The sequence below is a fragment of the Centruroides sculpturatus genome, unplaced genomic scaffold (genome assembly GCF_000671375.1).
Source record: "Centruroides sculpturatus isolate CEXI.00-Female unplaced genomic scaffold, Cexi_2.0 scaffold1387, whole genome shotgun sequence".
Taxonomy (NCBI): Eukaryota; Metazoa; Arthropoda; class Arachnida; order Scorpiones; family Buthidae; genus Centruroides; species Centruroides sculpturatus.
This window is the reverse complement of record NW_019385651.1, coordinates 16,909-38,836: the sequence shown is the minus strand read 5'-3', so window position 1 is coordinate 38,836 and position 21,928 is coordinate 16,909. Positions and strand designations below refer to the sequence as shown.

At 30.1% G+C, this 21,928-nt stretch overlaps 1 protein-coding gene across 1 annotated transcript in view; it reads left to right on the top strand.

Annotated features, from left to right (window-relative positions):
- Positions 1-20,512, top strand: part of LOC111640886 (putative Polycomb group protein ASXL2) — a 101,361-nt gene extending 80,849 nt beyond the window's left edge. Inside the window, exons 4-6 of the mRNA XM_023386967.1 lie at positions 12,899-13,034; positions 20,066-20,397; positions 20,477-20,512. Of these exons, the coding sequence (XP_023242735.1) occupies positions 12,899-13,034; positions 20,066-20,397; positions 20,477-20,503 (495 nt within the window). The 3' untranslated portion in view covers positions 20,504-20,512. The remainder of the gene's footprint in view (positions 1-12,898; positions 13,035-20,065; positions 20,398-20,476) is intronic.
- Positions 20,513-21,928: the final 1,416 nt, after the last annotated feature.

The window sequence follows — 21,928 nt, the reverse complement described above, 5'->3', positions numbered from 1 at the left end:
ATACATGACTTTTTGTTGGCTTTGTAATTTACTGGTAGTGTTTTTATGTTTTTAAAACATCTTGAATTCTTTGATTTTCCTATTACAAGAAGTTTTCTTCTGTCTGTACCAGTCATATTAGTGCAAACAAAAGCTGTTATCCTATCTTTTGCTATTACAAGAAGTTTTCTTCTGTCTGTACCAGTCATATTAGTGCAAACAAAAGCTGTTATCCTATCTTTTGCAAGTTTTCTACCAATACACTTTTTGTTTTTAAATTTAAATGTTTTATCTGGTAAAAGTTTGTAAAATATCCTGGTTTTATCTGTATTATAAATGTCTTCATCTGCATATTCTCCCCTTAATTTAGGCCACACATCTCTTAATCAGTTTTCAACGTCCAGTAAATTTACACTTTTTGCTTCTCCACACACTTTCCCAAAACTTATGTTATGTCTTTGTTTAAAATGGTCTAGCCATCCATTAGAACATTTATAGTTAGTATTGCCTAGTAGTCGTCTCAATTCTTCTGCTTTTTCCATTAGTATCGGTCCATTTAGTGGTAAGTTGGAACTTCTGCATTGGTTAAACCACTTAATTAGAGCGTCATCAATATTGGCTTTTTCACATAACTTAATTTTTTTCACTTGTCCCTTGCCATCTTGAAAACTTTTCAAAATTTTCTCTCTGTTTTTTATTATTGTGTACATTGTAGAATTCGCTAAACCAAAGTCTTTACATACATCTGCCTTTTTTCTTCCACTTTCAACTGCTTTAATTATTTCTACTTTTCAGTCTAACATTAACGCTTTCCTTTTTAAGCTAGCCATTTTACCTGATTTGATGCTAAACTACAACACAAGTATGAGAGCTATGCAGACTAACCCACTGTCACGTCGTTTAAAGGGGTGGCAAATCTCACCCTACTGAATCAGGTGGTGACAGTACCACCCACAATCATTCTACGAAGTGGAATCTGACTCTAGGACTGAAACACGTAGTATTTTCTTTGATAAATAAAATTTATAATCTAACTTTGTAAACTTGAGAGTGCTTCAAATATGACGTTAAAACAGGGTTTTATGTCGTTACAAGTGGGTTTTTTTAACATTATCTAGTATAGTAAAATCGTGGGACCGATAAAAATTTGACATTATATTAGGGTTGTCGTTACATCCGATGTTGTTATAATTGGGTTAAACCAGGGGTGGCCAACCTTTTGCATACAATGCGCCAATTTTCTGACAGACGAGTTCAGATGCGCCATATAAATCGGACACTTTATACAGTCTTATGTTCAATGTTAGGGGTTGATAAATAGAGATAAGAATAAATCTGCTTCGCTTAGGGGAGAAAAGGGAATAACTTAATCACGCAGTTAAATTAATTAATAAATTAATTAATTCAACTGCTGACAGTTTATTGAAGCACCATTTTACAATAGTCAGCAATGATCTACTGTACGAGAGGGTGATTGCTTGGTGATGGTGCTATAGCTGCCAGAGTCTTGTTTGGTGAAGATTACTACGCACCACAATTATTGGTACCGAGAACGAGATGAGCTTGGAATAACTTTAATCACAATAAATGTTTTCAACCATTTACACGCCTGTAAACTGATCGGAAATAAAGATCGCAAGACTCACAATACATGCATACANAGTCCATGGTTCCATGTTTTGAGATACAGCAAAATAAAAACTGCTGCCAACAAAGTATTTGACTTTAAATGTTTGTGACAGCCCACAATTCCCATCTATTTGACAATATATTTCTATTGTCAAATAGATGGGAATGCATGCACAGGGAACAAAATAACTGGTCAAAAAACCAGCTGGTTAAAAACCAGCTATTTGTAGACATATTTCTCTTGAACTGACCTCTTCAAATGATGTATAGTCATTGGAGAAGAAATTTTATGTTAATTAATAGAAAATATTATCAGAAAATTACTATATTATAAATACACTATGCTGCTTCTAATCTGGCTGTTCCTTGCACAGAGAAATGCCAAATTACTGGGGGTATATAGACCGAAAGACAATGAATGATGTGACCTGTTACCTTTAGTACTTATTCCTTTTGGAGCTGTATTATTTTGTGAAATTATGTACAATGATACAGTAATTGTAAGTTTGATTTTTATTGAGCTGAGCAAATAATGCTCACTTCTTTACCCAAAAATGTCATTGGATTTAAATAAACTTATCTAAAATGGCTTGACCGATCTTGACCAAATTTAGTATGGACATTAAGTTCAAATTGGAGAATGTTGTAAGATGTTTGGAATCCTGAGTAGATTGTGTCCTTGAGGGCATGGGACAACTCTGCCATAGACTTAAGCTGGGGCTTTGGATACTCAGCTCAATTTATAGGCATTGAAAACAACAAATGTGATCCTAGTTAAAATTAATGTTACAAGTTCACTGTGTATATTTAAAAAATATGAATAACAGACAAACATAATTGAGATGCTGGATCATTAAGGATTAACAAGTGTATATTGTAACATATTTGTGTAATAATTAATTAATAGATAATGCATCTCTAATTTTGTTGTCAAGAATTTTCTGTATATAAAGCAGAGTTTTCAAATTGAAAATAAATGGTAATAAGAATTCATTTTTGTTACCACGTTATTTGTTACCAAAATTCAAACTGAATTTTAATTATCTATTTTAAGGTTGGAATCCGATATTAAACGACTTAAGGCAGATTTACAAGCAAGTCGGCAATGTGAACAAGAACTGAGAGTACAAATACATAACCTTACTGTTGGTGAACGTTCAGTTAAGAATGAATTTGCACAGTTACAGCAAGATAATGAGAATTTACAAAATAAGTAAGTTTTTATATTGTTTATTTTAAATATTAGAATCTTTTTGAGATTACAAATGTGAGTTTGTTACTTTTGTTTTTGATAACATTATTATTATATCTAAATAAAATGTAAGTAACTGGATAAGATCAAAATAAATAAATGAATAAAATCTTTAAAAGTTGGCATTAGTTTTTAATAAACAAATGTTTCCAGCTACATTAATAGTCATCATCATGTTTGAATACAGAACATCACTACAAGCATTATGGAATAAATTAAATACAAAATAATGGAATACAGTAAGTTTAACAAATATAAATTAACGATTCAATAAATAACATCTAAATGTAACAAATATGTTTGGTGTTTACTAATATGTTGTGTATATGTAGTGAAGTGTCTAAGGCCGAGACTCCACTAGCATAAAAACTCTTGCTGTAATTACTTTTAATCATGTGACCATGATATTTTATGCCAGAGTGGGTCGTAAAACAAGCGTAAAGCGAGTTGAACACTCTTCAGTCTATTACTTCTTGACTCCATCCTGTTCTTCTTGGTCCTTTTCATATTATCACATTTTCTCTCTTCTTTCTATCCTTTTACAGAAAATGCTTGTTCAGTAATTACATTCTGGAATATCCCAAATTTAGAAAGTGGTTTTTCTTCCTCCAATGGCAATTTGAGTTTTGATTCTTCCTAATGGCATGTGTCATCTGTATCTGTATTATCAAAATGTTAAATGAACTGTCTTTTAAGGAAGTATTGTTCCTTTTTTATAGATGTTCCATGTAGAGTTCCTTTTAATTTTGTTTTGATAAAAATTTAAAGTCAAAAGCAAAGTATATAACAGACCATCTATATTTTGGGCCTTTACAAAAGCTTTACAAAGAATATAAAGCTGTATATTGTGAAAAGGAATAAAGCTGAGTTGAAATAAAAATATTAATTTTTTCTTATATTTTTAGATTACATAATTTGGTTACTGCAAGACAACAAGATAAAGCTACTATAAGTCAGCTGGAAAAAAAACTTCAAGATGAAAGAAAATTAAGAACTTTATTAGAGGGTCAGTTGGCTAATGAAAGAAAAGCTAAGAAAGCTGAAGAAGCTGCTGCAGCAAGAGCAGTTGCTATGGCAGCTGCAAGGTAAGAAAAAGCATATTTAAATATTTTAATAAATATATTTCTGTAAATTCTAAAGCTAGAACTATCTTCTAAATACTAAAATTCACACTTTCTTATCACTTTCCAGCATTCACTGATTAATGTCTATAGCAGTTTGGAATAACCTTCAAAGTTTGAAATAACTTAGATTATTCCAAACTTTGAACTTGCTATAGACATTTGATATAGAATCTGCTTAATCTATTACAGGCTACTGTTCTTAATCAGTGAATGCTGGAATGTGAGAGGACGATGTGAATTTATATTTCTGTAAAAAATAATAATAACCTTATATGTAAGCTCAAACATCAATAATAACAATTTATTTCACATTTTTTTAGGAAAAAATTTTTCCTGAAAATGTGATTCAAAATAGTTTGGTATAAAATATTTCTTTAGGAATTAATAAAATATTAGAGATATATTTCTGTAGATTGTCAATATGATTTATAAATAGTAAATATTACCACTTAAACACTAACACATGTTATAATAAAAGTGTTTTATAAACAATTTAATATATATTTAATAAATCGAATGAAGTACTAATTAAATTATAAATAGTAATAAAAACATTAAACAGGGTAAGTAAATAAGACTATAATTATTGGAAATTTTTATTTTTGTTGCGATTCAAATCTTACTGTCATCAGGTGGAGATGTACTGTACAACCCTTATGGTCATATATGCATAAATATAGCCTCTTCTGTCTTAAACCCTCTATTTTCCATTTTGTTATCTTAAGGACAACACCAGTGAATGTTGTGTAGATTTGTATATCATACCTTTGTATGTATCCATCTTGAGTAATCCAGGTTGATCTCAAAATAAAACCTATGTTTTGTGACTACAGAGCTCATTTTTGAGTTATTAAACGATTTTATTGATTCAGACATTAAATGAATAAACAATAAACATCCAGTGTTCTTTGCCTATTGGTTTTTTCAGTAGTCTACTGCTTTAACAACAGCTGATATATAATTAAAGCAAGATATGTCAAAAACTGAAACTTTGAAAATGTGAGCAAATAATAATTAAAATGATCAACATTTTAAAGTATAGGTTAAGATTGAAAACAATTGAATGGTATGAGCAAAGCTGTGTTTATAGGTGGTTTGGGAGTTTAAACACCAATTTTAGAAGAATTAAAAAGTAAGTAAGAAAAAATAAAGTGCCTATAATCTATATTGTAAAATTAATAAACTACATTATGAAAAAATTTCTGTTTTTTTTTTTTAAACCTACCCTTTAAAAAATCCTTTCTACAGGCCTGGGTATTAGCCACATGTTGAGGCTGATAGCTTTAAAAAAAGTGTTAGTCCATTTACCTGAAGATAATGATAACTATAATCAAACTTTGATTACAATAAGTATATTCTACTGTGTGTGTATGTGTGTGCACATGTGCATACAGAGTGTCTCGAAAATACGGAGCATAGTATGACTTCTTCATATGTAGACAATAAAAATAGTTTATATTAACACAGGTCTGGAAATACTCGGTTTCTGCATTTTGAAGGTCTCTATGATACATAACTCGTTCATATTGCCTTACAAACATCTGTCTGGAGCACTCCTGACAGACCCTTTGCACAAGATGGTCCTTGTGATAAAGAAAGTCACTTGCAGATGAGACATTCCCATTAATAACTCAGAAACTAAGACAGATCTTTGTAAGGCACTGTGAACAGTTGTTTTATAAATAGACCTTCAAGACTTTAGTGTAGTGTCTTATAAAGTTTAATAAAAAAATAAAATCAGTTTATTTTGCTCCATAACTGTGGCACACTGTATTGCATATTATACATATGATCTACATATATATTTGCATATTATAGATCATATAAACTGTAGTTCATATGATCTATAATACATATAATACATAGTTCATATAATTATACATATAAAGATTCACTAAAAACATGAAAGCATATGCAGTGGAACCTGGTTAACTTGAAATGGGATAACTCAAAAGTCACAGTTATTTGAAGTTATTTTCTTTTTCCAATCATCTAGCATGTGGTAGTAATTATTGAAAATAATTTATTTTATGATTACTTTTATTTTTGTAATTAAATAAAATCGTAAAGAAAAACGTGTTTGCTTACATCTTCAAAATTTTTCAAAGTAAATGAAATGTTAATATTAATCATTCATTATTGGTTCTAATGTATTTATTTAACTATAGGACAGAATGTACAGATAGTTGTAAAATGAGGCGGAGAGATTTGGAAAATGATATAAAGCAAATGCGCCGTGAACTGAAATTACGAGAAGAGCAACTTCACCAAGTGGAGAGAGAAGCTCAGGTATACATTAGTTTTTTAGCATTCTTAAAAACAACAGGTAAAATGTTATTAATCATTTTTATTATTTTTAATAATTACAAAATTTTAAATAATTTTTAGATGGGATTTACTTTAACTAATGTAAAATTTATTGAAAAAGGCTTAAAATTTTACGAAAACTTCTTATGTTGGAGATATTTATTACAACTCATTTTATTATTCTAGTTCCAAGATATCTAAATTCTTTAGAAACAGTTATTGTATAATGAAATATTTCTAGTTTATAATACTAATTTTTTAAAAATAAATTTTTGTAGGTTGCATTGTAGATTTTGTGTATGTATATGTACTTGCTAGCTATTATGTGGTATGTTTGCACTATTTAGTATTATTGTGACTATTTTTATTATTAAACACTTATTTAACTTGCTTTATATTGTATCCTCACATCTTGCAACTCAAATTTCATCCACTCCTAATTAAGATAGAAAGCTGAAACTTTGAGGATATGCATAAGTCTGATGATGTTTGAGGTAGCCCCATTCCCATCACAAATCTCAAAAAACAAAACCAAAATATAATGTAATCAGTAATTATATTTGTAAATAATATTTCAGGTATGTGTGTTTAAGTGCATTGTAATAATGTAAAAGTGTTATATATATTGAAATTGTAGTGAATACAAAAATAAACCAAATTAACTAAAGGTATCCCTCGTATAACACGGTAGTTACGTTCCAAAAAAGTGTTGTGTTATGCGAATCCATGCTATACAAATTAAAAAACTAATGCAAAACATAGGATTAGGTTCCAAAAGTTAGCAAAAGTATACTATTCTTTTTTGCTACTAAGGGAAATATTAAGCAATCAATAATTTATTTCCAATCAATAATTAACACAATAATCATAATTAAAAGTACTGTATTAGGTGTTAATATTAATTTTAGTTAAACGAGGGCATTTTCTTTTTACAAAGTATTGTTGTCTTCTGAGCTTTTTTGTTGATCTTGATCAGAAATATCAGCAATGTCTTCATATTTTTTATTTTTACCATAAAAATCTTTTATGTATGACAAAATAAAAAGTAAAAATATGTTATTAATCGAAAATTTGTTCTAGTAGTTTAAGTTTGTTCAATAGGAGCAGTTCAAGTGCTGAGATACCACTGTATTTTGTTTGTCATTTTTATGAATGATTACTTACCTATGGTTAAAAAAAGTTTTGTAACACTTACTTAAAATGTTTAAATAAACTTTACTAAATATGAAGATTAATCTATAAAAAGAAAACATAGTGACAGTCTTAAGGGCTAAAGTCTGAAAACAATGACAATGACATCCAGTTGATAGGAAAGCTAGGACAAGGAAGAAACAAATTGCACTATCAGTTTTCATTAATGTAAACCTGACGAAAGGCACAAAACCAATTGAAAATTTTGATATTCTAAAATCCGTGGGCAAATTTGAGACAGCATTTGTGCTTACTTGAATAAAAACAATATCAAATAACAGAGTTTGCACTTAAAAATTGTGAAATTATGTACGGAGGATTTCTCAAATTTTTGAACCATGTTAGATTGAAACCGTGTTGAAGTGCCATGTTGTATGAGAGTTACCTATATATATATACAGTAGAGCATCGATTATCTGAATACTGATCAACCAAAACATCGGTTAACCAAAAGCATTTCACTGTCGCGACCATATTGTGTCATTAAAAATTATTTCTTTATTTTGCATGAACAAAATAAATATATTGAAAAATATAAAAACAAAAACAAAAATTATATTTTTGCAGTTAATCTAGTATCAAAAACATTCGATTCAGCACAACACGTGTCCTGACACAGTTCTCAGAAAAACACAACACAAAACAAACAAAACTCTTTCTTTTTCTTGAATTTATCTGGAGATGTCAGCTGCTTGGGCTATATTCTCTGACGAACTGAAACAAAACACACCACTCACAAAAGCCTCCTTCAAATACTGGCATGTCCTTAACTACTCTCTCGACATGTGTTGCGCTCAATCAGAACGTTTTTGATACTAGATTAACTTCCGAAATATAATTTTTTTTTGTTTTTATATTTTTCAATATATTTATTTTGTTTGTGCAAAAATAAAGAAATAATTTTTAACGATACAATATGGTCGCACCAGTGCTGCCAGCTAAAACACACACACCAACTAAAATAATATTGGAGTAGCCCAAGACAGCCAAATATTGCAGCGCCACAACACTAGCGGAAATTTGAATTTGCTGACTGGATTGCTTTCAGTTAACTAGTGTTTCGGTTAATCAGTATTCTGATAATCGATGCTCTACTGTACTGGCAGAACAGACATATAGATGACACCATATTGGTGAATGCCTCTTTTCTTCTCAAGTGGTAAGAATCGAAAGTAAATATGACAATCTGGTAGTTTATCTAATGCCACATTGTAAAGCATTTGACCAGCCATATTGTAGAATGTAACATGTCATTCAATCTGGCAGATTTGGTTTAGCGTTTTTGTAAAGTGGCTGAACATTAGTTAGCTTTGTTATAAAACAGCAACATTTAATCAAATGGCTAGATGCTCTGTAAAGTGGCTAAATTAATAATCTGGCTGTGACATGTATATATAATTTATCTAAGAGTAATCCCTACTCATTTTAATACTAACAAAATAAAATATAATATTCCTCACATATGACAAGCACAGGATGTGAGAAAATTCTGAAAAATGTCACTAACAAATTCTTCCTAAATTGGCTTTATTAAAATGGAAGCAGTCACTAGTGATGTCATTACCAATTTTGTAGTCATTTTGTTGTAAGTGCTAAGACATGATTTGTGAATACAAAATGTAAAATATCAATAGATTTCTGGTAAATTTACAATATTAGAGAGACACTAGGCTGTTTATTGTGAGGCATTCATGAATTTGAGCACAGGATGGCCTAAGGATCAGTTAACTGTGTTTTGTTTTTGTGTTCCAGATACATTTTTGAATATGAATAGTAAATTGACAAGGAAGTACATAAAATGACTGTCTGACTTTTAAATATGTCATGTTTAAAATAAAAGTTTATGTAACATCAAACTTATACAAAATAATCAAAGATTCTTGATTATAAGCAATTAAAAAAAAATTTTTTTTTTAAGTTATTGAGTTAAATACACCACGCACAAAACCAACACTAGCAATATGAAAAGAAAAATTTACTAACGTTTTCATCTATATGAAACAGACATCATCAGGTACAAACAATATAGAACAAAATGGCTAACAAACATTGAATGTTTTTTAAATGTTCTACTTGATTATGTAATTAGAATACATTGCGTTAAAATTTATATGTTATGTTCGGGATATAATTTCAAAATATGCATATTATTTAAACAATAAACAAATAAATAATCAATTAATTTCACATTAAATATTATGTGAAATTAATATTCTAATGATGTAATCAATTTGAACATTTAAAAAAACATTAGATTTTTGTTAGCCATTTTCTTCTATATCGTTTGTACTTGATGATGTCTGTTTCATGTAGATGAAAACGTTAGTAAATTTTTCTTTTCATATTGCTGTTGGTTTTGTGCGTGGTGTATTTATACAAACCCAGTTTCGGATATACTATATTGAATTTATATGCTACAGTACAAACTTACTATATAAGAGCCACTGGTATAATGGTTAAGTGTTGGCCCAGAATCAAATAGATTTTATTATCAATATATGTTATATTATTATTTATATTTATCACTATTTTTTAACATATTTATTTTTTTTTTTATTTAAGTGTTTTGAATGAGACTTTTTCTGTTGTTCATTTGTCAAGTGATGTGCCATTTCTTTTATGGCAACTTCGTATTTTTCTTTAAACGTCTCTAGTTCTTCTTGTAACACGTTAAGTTCGGATAACTTTTGTCCCGGAACTGATTTCATCATTAACAAAAAATCTCTTTTCTCTCCGGCTTCCATCAAAGTAATGGCAACTCCTTCTTTACCAGCTCTAGCAGTTCTGCCAACACGATGAATGTACGTCCTAAGATGCAATGGAACATCGTAAAGAATCACACAGTCCACATCTTTGACATCCATTCCTCGTGCCATGGCATCAGAACAAACTAAAACTGTTACTTTTCCTGAAATGAATTTCTTTAAATTCTCTTTTCTTTGAGAGTTTGGCACTTTAGAAGAAAACCCTTCTACTGTCAATTTACCCATTCTCTTTAAAACCAAATGTAATCTATGAGAACTCTCGACAGATTTTGTAAAACATAAAACTTTTTTATAATTTCTCAATACGACAAGATACCATGCCACTAAGGGTTTCAAGGTTGGATTACAAACAACAAAATATTCTGTCAACTCTGCTGGAGTGACATATTTTATAGTGGGTTCATTTGTAATTTTATTGATAGACTTGTCATTTTTCTTATATTTTGATACTTTAATTAACTTTGGATCAATAGTACTAGTGAAAAGTTTTGGACAAAAGAGGGAAAGTTGTTGAATTTTATCAGAATCTTCCGACAATGTGGCCGAATAAAGAAGTTTTTGCAGTGGATCAGACATGTGTCCGTGGACGCAAGGTGTCAAATAAGAACAATTAACTTTTGAATACAATTGCTCTTGACAGCAGCAACCATTGATCTTTTGAGCATTTTCTCCATATATGGCTTTCTCTACTTCGTTCAACCATCCTTGATGAATTTCTTCCATCATTCGATCTGCTTCGTCAATAACAAGAAACTGTAAGTGAGACAAAGAGAAACCATCTGTGCTATGTAGATGATCGATAAGTCGACCTGGAGTAGCTACAACAATATCAGCTAAACTATGAAATCCACGAATTCCTTTTTTAACAAGACTTTTTTGTTCTTCGGCAAATGTTTTGCTTCCTGTCAGTTTTGCTACCGTCAATGTAGTATTTTGACAGTAATTATAAAAAACTTTAAAAACTTGTTCGGCTAAATCTCGTACAGGCAACACGGCTAAACATCTTACTGCCGTAACAACTCGATCTTTTAAAGCCATAACAATCGGTATGACGAAAGCCAAAGTTTTTCCACTTCCAGTTGGAGCAGATACGCAGATGTCTTCGGGTCGACAATACCATCTTTTATAATTTGAATTTATAAGTTCTGGTATCACAACTTGTTGAATTGGAAAAAAATGTGAAATTTTAAAAGTTTTTAAATCTTTAAGAATAGATTTATCAAGATTATCATATTCTTCAACTGGAATTTCTTTCTTATGTAAATCCAAATCCACAGTAATTGGATTAGCAAGCCAATCGGGTAGAACACGTTGAACTTGATGCTTTTTACGAGACACGTCTTCGCCAATAACAGTGTATTCTTTTGCTGCATTCTCCTGTTTCCTTAACAATTTCCTTTTCTTTTTTGACAATTTTACAGCTGTTTTTGATTCTACTGTTTGTGCTTGTACAGATGAATTGTCAGAATCACGACTTTCATCACCATCAAATGTTTCTGTCGTTAATTCAGATTTTACGCCATTTACAGATGAATCATCATATTTAATTTTCTTATTAGGTATATTTTCAGTATCTGAAGACACATCAGCATTTACTTCTAATAATTTATATTCTTTAAATTTCTTTTCTCGTTCCTTTGCTTCTTTCAGAACTTTCTTTATGATTTTTCGCTTTCTTTTTTCAGTTTGTTCTCCACTTTCAATTTCATCATCTGATCCATAATATTGTGAAGGGATGACCGGTGGCCGGGCGGTTAAGATGACAACTACTAACACTAGGGCCGCGTTTCTCAACAGGTAGTCCGTGGGCTTCTAGCTGTCCAGGTGCCGCGGCCAGAGTCCGCAGATCTGCATACTGTGGCTGTTCCGGGTTCAAATTGAAGTTTTTAAAATATTTTTTTATTTTATCATTTTTTAATTTTTATTTTTGCAGGAAAGATGAATTACATTTTTGTACTATAGAATTATTTATTTTCATATTTGTTTACTAATTTACTTATGTATTTTTATTCCATTGATATTCTATTTTGATTTTTCTCTCATTTGACATACTATATCCTTTTATTATATTTTTGCAAAGAGAAATTAAAAGAAAATAGAAAACATTCTATTTAACTGGAAGTTGTATGTCAAAACTATTTAATGCTTACTTGTAAATGGAAATAGGATATAGATCTACTCTTTAGTTTTTATTTTTGACTAGCTGTACCCGGCCACGTGTTGCTGTGGCTCAAAATGTATCTATTATAAACATATAACATGCCCCACGGGAAGGAATTTTGAAAAATCTCTTCTTAGTGTACATTCTCTTGATGAACTCTATTAAAATTCAATCAAAAACACAAAAAAAAACCACATCTAAAATAGAATGAATAATAGAATTAATATGCCTCAATGTCCTAATTTATTATAATCTTATTTCGTTCACTAGTACATATTTATTAACAGGACTTATTAAACTGGCTTTAAGGATACTGCAACTCAGTTTCACAGATTAGAAAATTGTTGTTTTATTTAATTTACCTGTAAATTATACATAATTTACCTGAATGCCTTAATAAAATGTATAAAAATAATACAAAAAGTTTATTTTTAAACATTAAATAATATCTTGGTTTATTTAAGTTTGTTTATTTAATTTGAATTTTTAGAGTGATATTCCTGAGGGTGCAGTTAGAATGGAAGTGGAAGAAGATGATACAGGAATGGATACAGGAAATGAAGATTCTGATATTGAATCAGGACATACTACTTCACAAGAACAAATAATTAAAGAAAGAAAAGGAGGTCTGTACAAAATATACTTATATAAATAAGAATAGTTTAGGAGTAAAATTTTATGAAAAATTCTATGCATAGAAAGCTAGAACTTTTGTAACTGTTTTAAAACACCTTTCACTCTTTTTTTCTAGCAATTTCTTTAATTAATTAAATAAATAAGAGCACAAATGCTTTCAGCTATTTTAAATGGCCTTCTTCAGGTTCTACAACNATTGTAGAAATATGCATTCCCATTGTCTTGTCTGTCGATCTGTTCTTCGTTAAAAACAGAACGGTGTTTGATTGGTGAAAACCGAGACCAGATATGGAAAACTTAGGGCCGGAAGTTTCGATTAACTATATACGAACTTCCGGTGTGTCTGAAAGTGACGTGGAAATGTATCAATATATGTCTACAATTTGAAAATTTGAATATTCATATATATATATAATTTTAATATTTTAAAGTAGATACGTAAGTGCTTATCGTAATTAGCATTACTTTTTTAATTAATTAAATAAATAAGAGCACAAATGCTTTCAGCTATTTTAAATGGCCTTCTTCAGGTTCTACAACCTTATTTGTAATTTAAAAAAAAAATTGTAAAGACGATGTCATAAGAACGAAAATGAATTTCAAATTTGTGTTAACTGACATTCCAATGTTGTAGAACCTGAAGAAGGCTATTTAAAATAGTCAAAAGCATTTGTTCTCTTATTTATTTAATTAATTAAAGAAATTGTTAGAAAAAAGAGTGAAAGGTGTTTTAAAACTTAGTTGTATGAAAAAACAATGCAGTAGACTAACAGTAAACTTTGTTATACAGAGTGTCTTAGTTAAACATTTCAGAATCATATAGCAATGCAGGGCCGGAAATGCTTTCCTGAAGCGGTGATGTACACAGAAACAGCTAACCTCTGGTGCAGGCTTGCAAAGAAATTATGGCTGGAAATATGCCTCATCGGATATCGTTCTGTGTACAAGTGCTGTGAGGCTGGTCCGCTACAATCTGCAGGCCCGTACACCAAATGCATATCGGCTAACTCTGTGTCCTTGTGTGAAATGGCGATTCCCTGCAAGAACGCTCGGAACTTTCATGCAACACCATCTACTGCATCAGGAAAGCATTTCTGACCCCACATTGCTATATGATTCCGAGTCATCAAGATGTACTCTACCCCTCTTAGAAGTTCTGAAATGTTCTGAGACACCCTGTATATACAGTAAGACCCCACTTAAGGCTGCCTTACTTAACGCTGGTTTGATATAACACCGTCTGCTCGAAGTCTTTAAAAAAGCTCAAAATTTACTCTGATTTAAATTATTGCGGCATTTTATTAATTTGTACATAATACGATTATTTACGAACACGAACCAATCAGCAAAAGGTGGCAAAAAGGTGTACTTTCTTTAAATCTATGTTTGTTTGGTGCAATTTTGGAAAAAAATATAACATTATGGATGCCATAGGCAATATCAGCTTGGTTTGGCAAGAATTAACCAACAAATGCACAAACGAAGTGTGGAAGAAGTTATGGCTGAAGGTATCCAAGAATTCTCAACGAGAAGAGCCTATTGCTGTATTGTTAGGTTGATCAAACTCAACCTAATCAATACAGCAGGGCTGGGAGATTTAGACGAGCAAGATATTGAGGAGTTACAGCCGGTTTCTGGTGAGAGCCTTACCAACGACGACCTTCGAGAACTGGCAGAACATGGAATCTGTGTAGAACCGAAAAATAGTGATTCTGAAAATGAAGAACCTAAAAAATTTCTCTACAGATTTTTTTAGTAAAAGTTTGGAAAAGATTTACCAACCAATCAATCAATAATCTTTATTAGTACTAAAATATAGTACCAACCGGCACTGCACAGGCACAGCCGGGTGGTTATACAGAAAATATAAAAAGTTAAATTTTATATTAGAAAATATGTTTACAAAGTATAGTGGGATACAAATAAAGGGAAACATTGAGCAATTATAAATAGGTAGATAGACCAAGTAATATAGACCAAGATATAGACCAAGTAATCAAAAAGTTTACAGGTATAAAGTTCTATAAGCGATATGTGGATGACATAATTATACTATACGACCAAGAATTAACAAAATTAGAAGATATAGAAGAAAAAATAAACAAATTAAACGATAACATCAAATTCAAGGTAGAAAATGAGGCAAACACAGAAATAAATTACCTCGACATAAAAATAATCAGGAAAGCAAACAGGATTGAATTCGAGCCATACACAAAACCATGCGAGATCAGGAAAGTGTTAAACTACAACTCAAACATTCCGCAGTACATAAAAGAAAACATATTCATCATGGAATATAAAAAGATCGAGAACAGTACAAGCTCACTACAGACGAAGGAAAAACACCTCAACGAACTGCGAACAAAATTCCTATTAAACGGCTATCCAAAACGAATGCTAAACAACTGGGAAAGGAAAATTAACAACAAAAAGCTGGAAAATAAACAAAACGAAGGAAACACAGTAAGATACATACCCTTCCCATACATCCGTGGCTTCTTTGAACAGGTAAACAAAAGTTTTGAAAAAATAAATATAAAGCTAGCCCCAACCTATAACAACTTGCAAAAAATAATCCGGAAGACTATACCTGACAGAAATAAACAACCAGACAAATATAACACTACCGAAGTCGTCTATAAAATACCTTGCACATGCAAACCCCCAAAAGTATACATCGGTGAAACAAAAAGAAAATTAGAAACAAGATTAAAAGAACACATCGCAGACCTGAAGTATAATAGAATCAACTCTGTTTTTTACGAACATTGCACGACCCACAACTGCAAAATAGACAAGAATGATGCAATAATAGTACACAAAGAAAAAAATTGGTACAAAAGAAAATTCAAGGAAAGCTACGAAATTACTATAGACAAAAATAATATTAACAAGAACCTAAGCATTGACATCCATAAAAACTGGCTACAATTATTAAAACAGAATGTTTATACAGTCGCAGGAGAGGCTGTACGCAACACTCGGGGAGGGGTGAAGTTACAAATTACGAGGCATGCGGGGAAGGCCATCAAGTCAGGAGAAGATGAGAGGGGAAGGGAGCGGGAAGTACGGAAAATCCCAGACTGATACCGTATACTATCAATGTAACAGACTGAAGAGGGGCGGAAGCCCGAAACGCGTTTCTGCATGAATTAAAAGTAGATGATGGAATTATTTGCCAAGTGTCGATAAATGCACCAAGTAGTGACATAGAATTAGAAGAAACAAGAAAAAGAAGACACGGTTTCGACAAATAACTAAAACAATTATAAATAATAAAAATGGTAAATAAAATAAAGTATAAAAAAAAGTAAAAGAGTGACTGTACATTAGGCTGTTGTTGATGACCAGTGATAAAGTAAGACAGACATGAAGAAGACTATGTACATCGTTACATAAGTTGAATTATACAATAAAAGTGAATAGGAATAAGAACCTTAATTACAAAATATTTACAGTACATATGTACTGTACAAGCAGAGACTGAAGATGGTGAGTTAACTTGTAAAACAAAACCCTAGTTAATTGGAGTTCGCTGGAAGTAACTATGGATGAGGTGTCAGAAATATGTCATTGTTCTGAAGTAAGTCACTTTCTTGGCAGGGCCAGGTGTTGCTCATAGGTAAGAGAAGGCAGATTGGAAGCCTAACATCCTCCAACACGGGGTAAAGATTTACTGAAATTATTGATCAAATTATAGTAGAATGATCTAGATTTTGAAAGGAGTGCAAAAGGAAAACGAGGCGTTTTGGATGCAATTTTCCACTACCAACATTTGCTTAAGGAAAGAAAAAAGCGGCAAATGAAACTTCACGACTTTATTGCAGAAAAACAAGAATTTCAGAAAAGTCAGGACCTTAATTACAAAAAATGAACTACAGTTATACCTCGCCTTACATCAGAAATTGGTTCCAGGATATGCGACTTAAGTCAAAAAATGACATAAGTTGAATTTATTTGTCTCCAAATTTACTCGTCACTAGGCTAAACCACAAACAACCGTTTCCAGTTCTGTATTTTATTTATAAATGTATTTTTAATAATATGTGGTTAATAAGAATCTATTTTAAGCTTACAAGCAAATAAATTTTAGTTTTTAATATGGTACAGAAAAAAGTAATCTAAATTTATGAATTCATGTACGTACAGTACATATTTGTAAATGTACATGTTTACAAGTATATACTGTATTTTTGTGAATGTGGTTTGGACTGGACTCTATTTGTGAATGTGGTTTGCTCTAAGACATTATAAAATAAGATGATTTTGTAAGGTTAAATAACAAATACAGTTATTAAAATTATCTTGCGACAGTAGAAAATAAACTAATTTATATTAAATTTACCAATATCGAGTGGTGTTGACAATGACGCCAAACGGTAGATATTGGAACTACTGTGGAAAACACCAATATTGAGCACTTAAAGACCTCTGAATAAGACGACAACACAGAAACACAGATGTTTTTATGTTTCGTTCTCTAAAATTTATATTAACATTTACTGTAAATGTACATATTTTAATACGATTTTATGTGCTTTAACGCTTTTCTAGAGATATTACGACTACAATATTTGTGGCGGATGGACGTATAGTTAAGTCATTTTATTCAACTATACGTGATATAACTTGATTTTTATTTTTCCATATATTTTTTGACAAACAACGTATAATCGAGAACAACGTAACTTGAGGTACACCGTATTAATATAGAAAAATGAACTAATTAATATATTATCATACATTTCTGTATGCATATGTTTGTGTTATTTAACATATATTATTATGCAAATTAATATATAAAAATAACTTAAAATTAAAGTAAAATTTTTTATTTTCGGTTGCATGTTTCTGTGAAATTCGAAGTTCATATACTTTCATAAAAGAAGTTAATCCTTTAAATTTATAATAAATTCCTTTAACTAAAGGAATTTGGACCTACAAAAACGAAATATAAAGTGCATGAGAAATTTATAACTCTTTCTGTTTAACTATAAACATTCTCACGATCAAACCATGCATAGTTTACACTTAAAGGCAAAATTTGTCATATTGTTGCCATTCTAGCACCACCTTTAACCCCACACCTGCTAAAACAATTGATCACCTGACTAATTTTCCCACCACAAAAAGTATAAAAGCCATCCTTCTTCCCCTCTTGGGGGAGTCGCCAATCGAACGACCAAGACGGACACTAACTTCCCTTAGACCTGCTATACGACATCAATTGGAAGACCTTGGCCCCACCTCGTACCGCCTTTCAGAAATTAAAGCTGAAATTATCCCAGAGGTATGAAATATTATTGTAAACTCTCTCTCTTATCTGTGAAGTCTAAGGAGTTTTGTAAGTTTTTAATTAGTTAGCGCGTTAAATAAACTGTTGTTTTGTTTTAAATGGTGTCGTTACTCGACTTAGCCAACGTCTTATTGTCGACTCCTCCAACTCTCACATAACACGTAACAGAACGAAACGCCATCCTTGACAAGAAAGTAGGTCACTGACCTGTGGCCGGAACGAGAGGACTTCCCAACCTCCCTGGTGGCTCACATTTCCCTATCCCTATTAACTCTATGTTAAAATAGCCTTGTTTAATGCTGTTTCATTTAGCACTTTGTCATCTAGGAATGCATCCCCTACATTAAGTGGGATCTTATTGTATTATTATTATTATCCACAAATGTTAGCTATTATTAAATTAAGGGATTTGATTAATTTACATAGACCAAACTGCTAGTGGGAAGCACAGCATATATTGCATCAGAGATGATATTGTTTTTAGCAAAGTTCTGAGCATTGCCATTCTTACATATTGAACTTTTCTTAAAAAAGATTAATTCAAAAATTTTTCATAAAGGAAATTTTATTATTAAATTTAATAAATTTATTGCAAATTAAATGTATTTTAGAATTTTTTAACATTTTCTGTAAAACTCAGCATTTTGCACAGAATATCACAAATTTTTCTTAAAATAACAGTAGTTTGTTTGAAATTAATACATAATAATAAAATTTATGTAGTTTCAAAAATAAGGTAATAAGCTGTTGTTTATGGAACAGAGTTTTATTTCTAAATTGGTATGCAGTAACATATAGCAACTGATGTCATTAATGACCTTTGAAGTAAATTCCCCTTTATTCATTATATAAAATTTATATATTATGTCACAAAATTTGTTTATATTTAGAATATTTCAGTATTATCTCTTATACCTTATTTTACAAACAAACCAAATGAATTGGATTGCAAATATTATTTACATATGTTGAAGAAAGAATGATGATTTTGCACTCTGCAAAACAAATCAGAAAATTTATCATTACTAGATGGAAATTAATAAAGTAATGTTAGAGATTAAAAAATCCAATATAAAATATATTTAAAACAATCACTATATTGAAGACTAAATACCAGAAAAAATTTTTGGAGTCTTCTACATGTCCATTCACAATCACAAGTACTCAGTTAATGCTGGCAGAGTTGACATTTCTTTATATGCTTTTCTCTGCCTTTACTAATGCAAATTGTTTAAAAATTTTCATGATGTCAGATATTTGTAATATTTTAATCTTTATTTGACAAAAATACTTACAAACATCTGATGTCACTTTTAAACAATTTGCATAAGTATAGGCAGAGAGAGACATGTAAAGAAAGGTTGATTCCATTAGTCCAGAAGATTTCAGAAATTAGTTTGTATGTAGTTTTCAATATTGTACATTTTTGAATTAATAATAATTTTTTGAATTAATTTAGTATTATAATAATTTTTGAAGAATAATTAGGAAAATTGAAGTGTAGAATAAAAATATATATTATTAGATTATAGATAAATTTTTTAATAAAATAAACATATAAACAAATTTTAGCGAATGGATAGTTTTATTGTGAAAATATAAATTATCTAATGCCTTTGATTTTAAAACACTTTTTTTTTTCAGAATAGTTATCAAATTAAAATTTTTTTATAAATAAATAATAATAAAACAATTTTTTCACAATTTATATTTTATTTTCAGTTTTATACGTGAAACTTCCATCTGGTTTTAAGCCTTCTCCTCCACAAGGAATCAGTGGAAATCATTATCAAGGAAATGTTCAAAATCAACAAGATAGCAATTCTTTTGGATCCAGTACAACTGAAACTGTATTAAGTGTTAGTGAATCTTCTCGTGAAAGTGATACAGCTGAAAATACAGTTACACAGAAATCTACAGAGGAAACTTTAGTTAATGGTGATAGCAAAGATGTTGAAAACACTCAAGAAAATGTTTCAATGGAAAAGTGTCCAATTAGGTCCATTTCTTCCAATATACAAACGTCAAATATTATCACAACATCACCTGCAAAGGTATGACAATATACATTTTTTAAATAATAATTGTATTTGTCGTGATTGTTATATTTATTTACAAGGAAGACTTTTACAGGTGGTCAAAAACATTGAAAATATATAAATTTGCTGGAGTTACATGGTTATTTTTTAATGTTAGTTTGTCATGCTTTATCTGGTTTTTATTTGATTTATAATAATTAAAGATTTGTTTAATCTTCTAGTTGGTTTTTTAAAAAATTATATTATCTGTTTTTCTTAATTCTAAAAACTATATTTAAAAGTTTTTTAAACTGAGTGAAGTTACATAAAAGCACTTTATAATAACACAACATTTATGCAAAACTAGCATGAATAGCTTGTTTGTGGACTGAAGGAGGAGATGCAGATAATAAGTATATAGATAGCAAATATCCTACATAACTGGAAATATTTCATTTCCAATCAATTGTAGCACTACCTAACTTAGTTAACATTCTTCTTGTTAATATGTCAATAAAAATAGGGAAAAATAAAAAAATGTCAAATAAAAATGTCCAAAATATGTTTCAATTTTTTAATACTAATTATAAAAGTTTTTAATTATTAAATTTAATGAATGTACTTTAGAAAATGAAAAATAGATTTCTCTTCTGATTGAAAGAAAATTTATGGGTAATAGTTCAGAAGGTGTTGGTTTTTACAGAAGAAAAATTTGCCACTTCAAATGACACATGTGAAAGAACACTAAACATTTTTATTGCCAGAATAAATTAATATTAAAATGACAGGCTAAAACTATATTTGCTAGAGAAAAGGAAGAAAGAAAAAATTATTTTTAATTATATTTTGTATTTTTACCTGAAGTAGTTGTGTGCAAGGTCAACTATCTTAGTTGAGTCACATGACGTCTTACAGATGCCAGTAATTATTCCAAAATTGTAAAATTATCAGCATTGCAATAGAAACTATAATTATATCTTTAATTTCTTCATATTGTCTTCTTTCTAACAATGTAAAATACTCATGGATTGTCAAAAATGCATTTTTTTGGTTTATTTTATTATAAATTTATCCAAAAAAAGCAAAAATATAAACACATTAACTTTCTGTTTGCTGTAAATTATCTCAAGTTTCACGAATTGATGCTAGGTTTCAATGGATATGGAATTGTATTTTATCCACATCAGAGTAGTAAAACTTTATTACTTTACTGAGGGTTGACAGTAGAGCTGTGATGACTCTCAATACTAATGTCAACAAATAGTTAATTGTTTTATTCTCCTCTAAACAAAAGCTCTCTTCCTGGTTAGAAGTTGGTCAAATACAGTGTTGTTGTTTTATAGTACTCAGAAGAATGTTGTCTTTAACATTTAACAATTCATTTTGTCAGATCTGATTACTTTAAATTATTTATTTTTTTATGTAATATAGTCATGCAGTTATCAAAAATATCTTAATTCAAAAATTTAACATTGCTCAAAATATTACAGATAGTATCAAAAGAAAAGTCAATTGTTTAACCAGAAATGTTTTTTCCACGAGAAGTGAAGCAATCAAATTAATAATT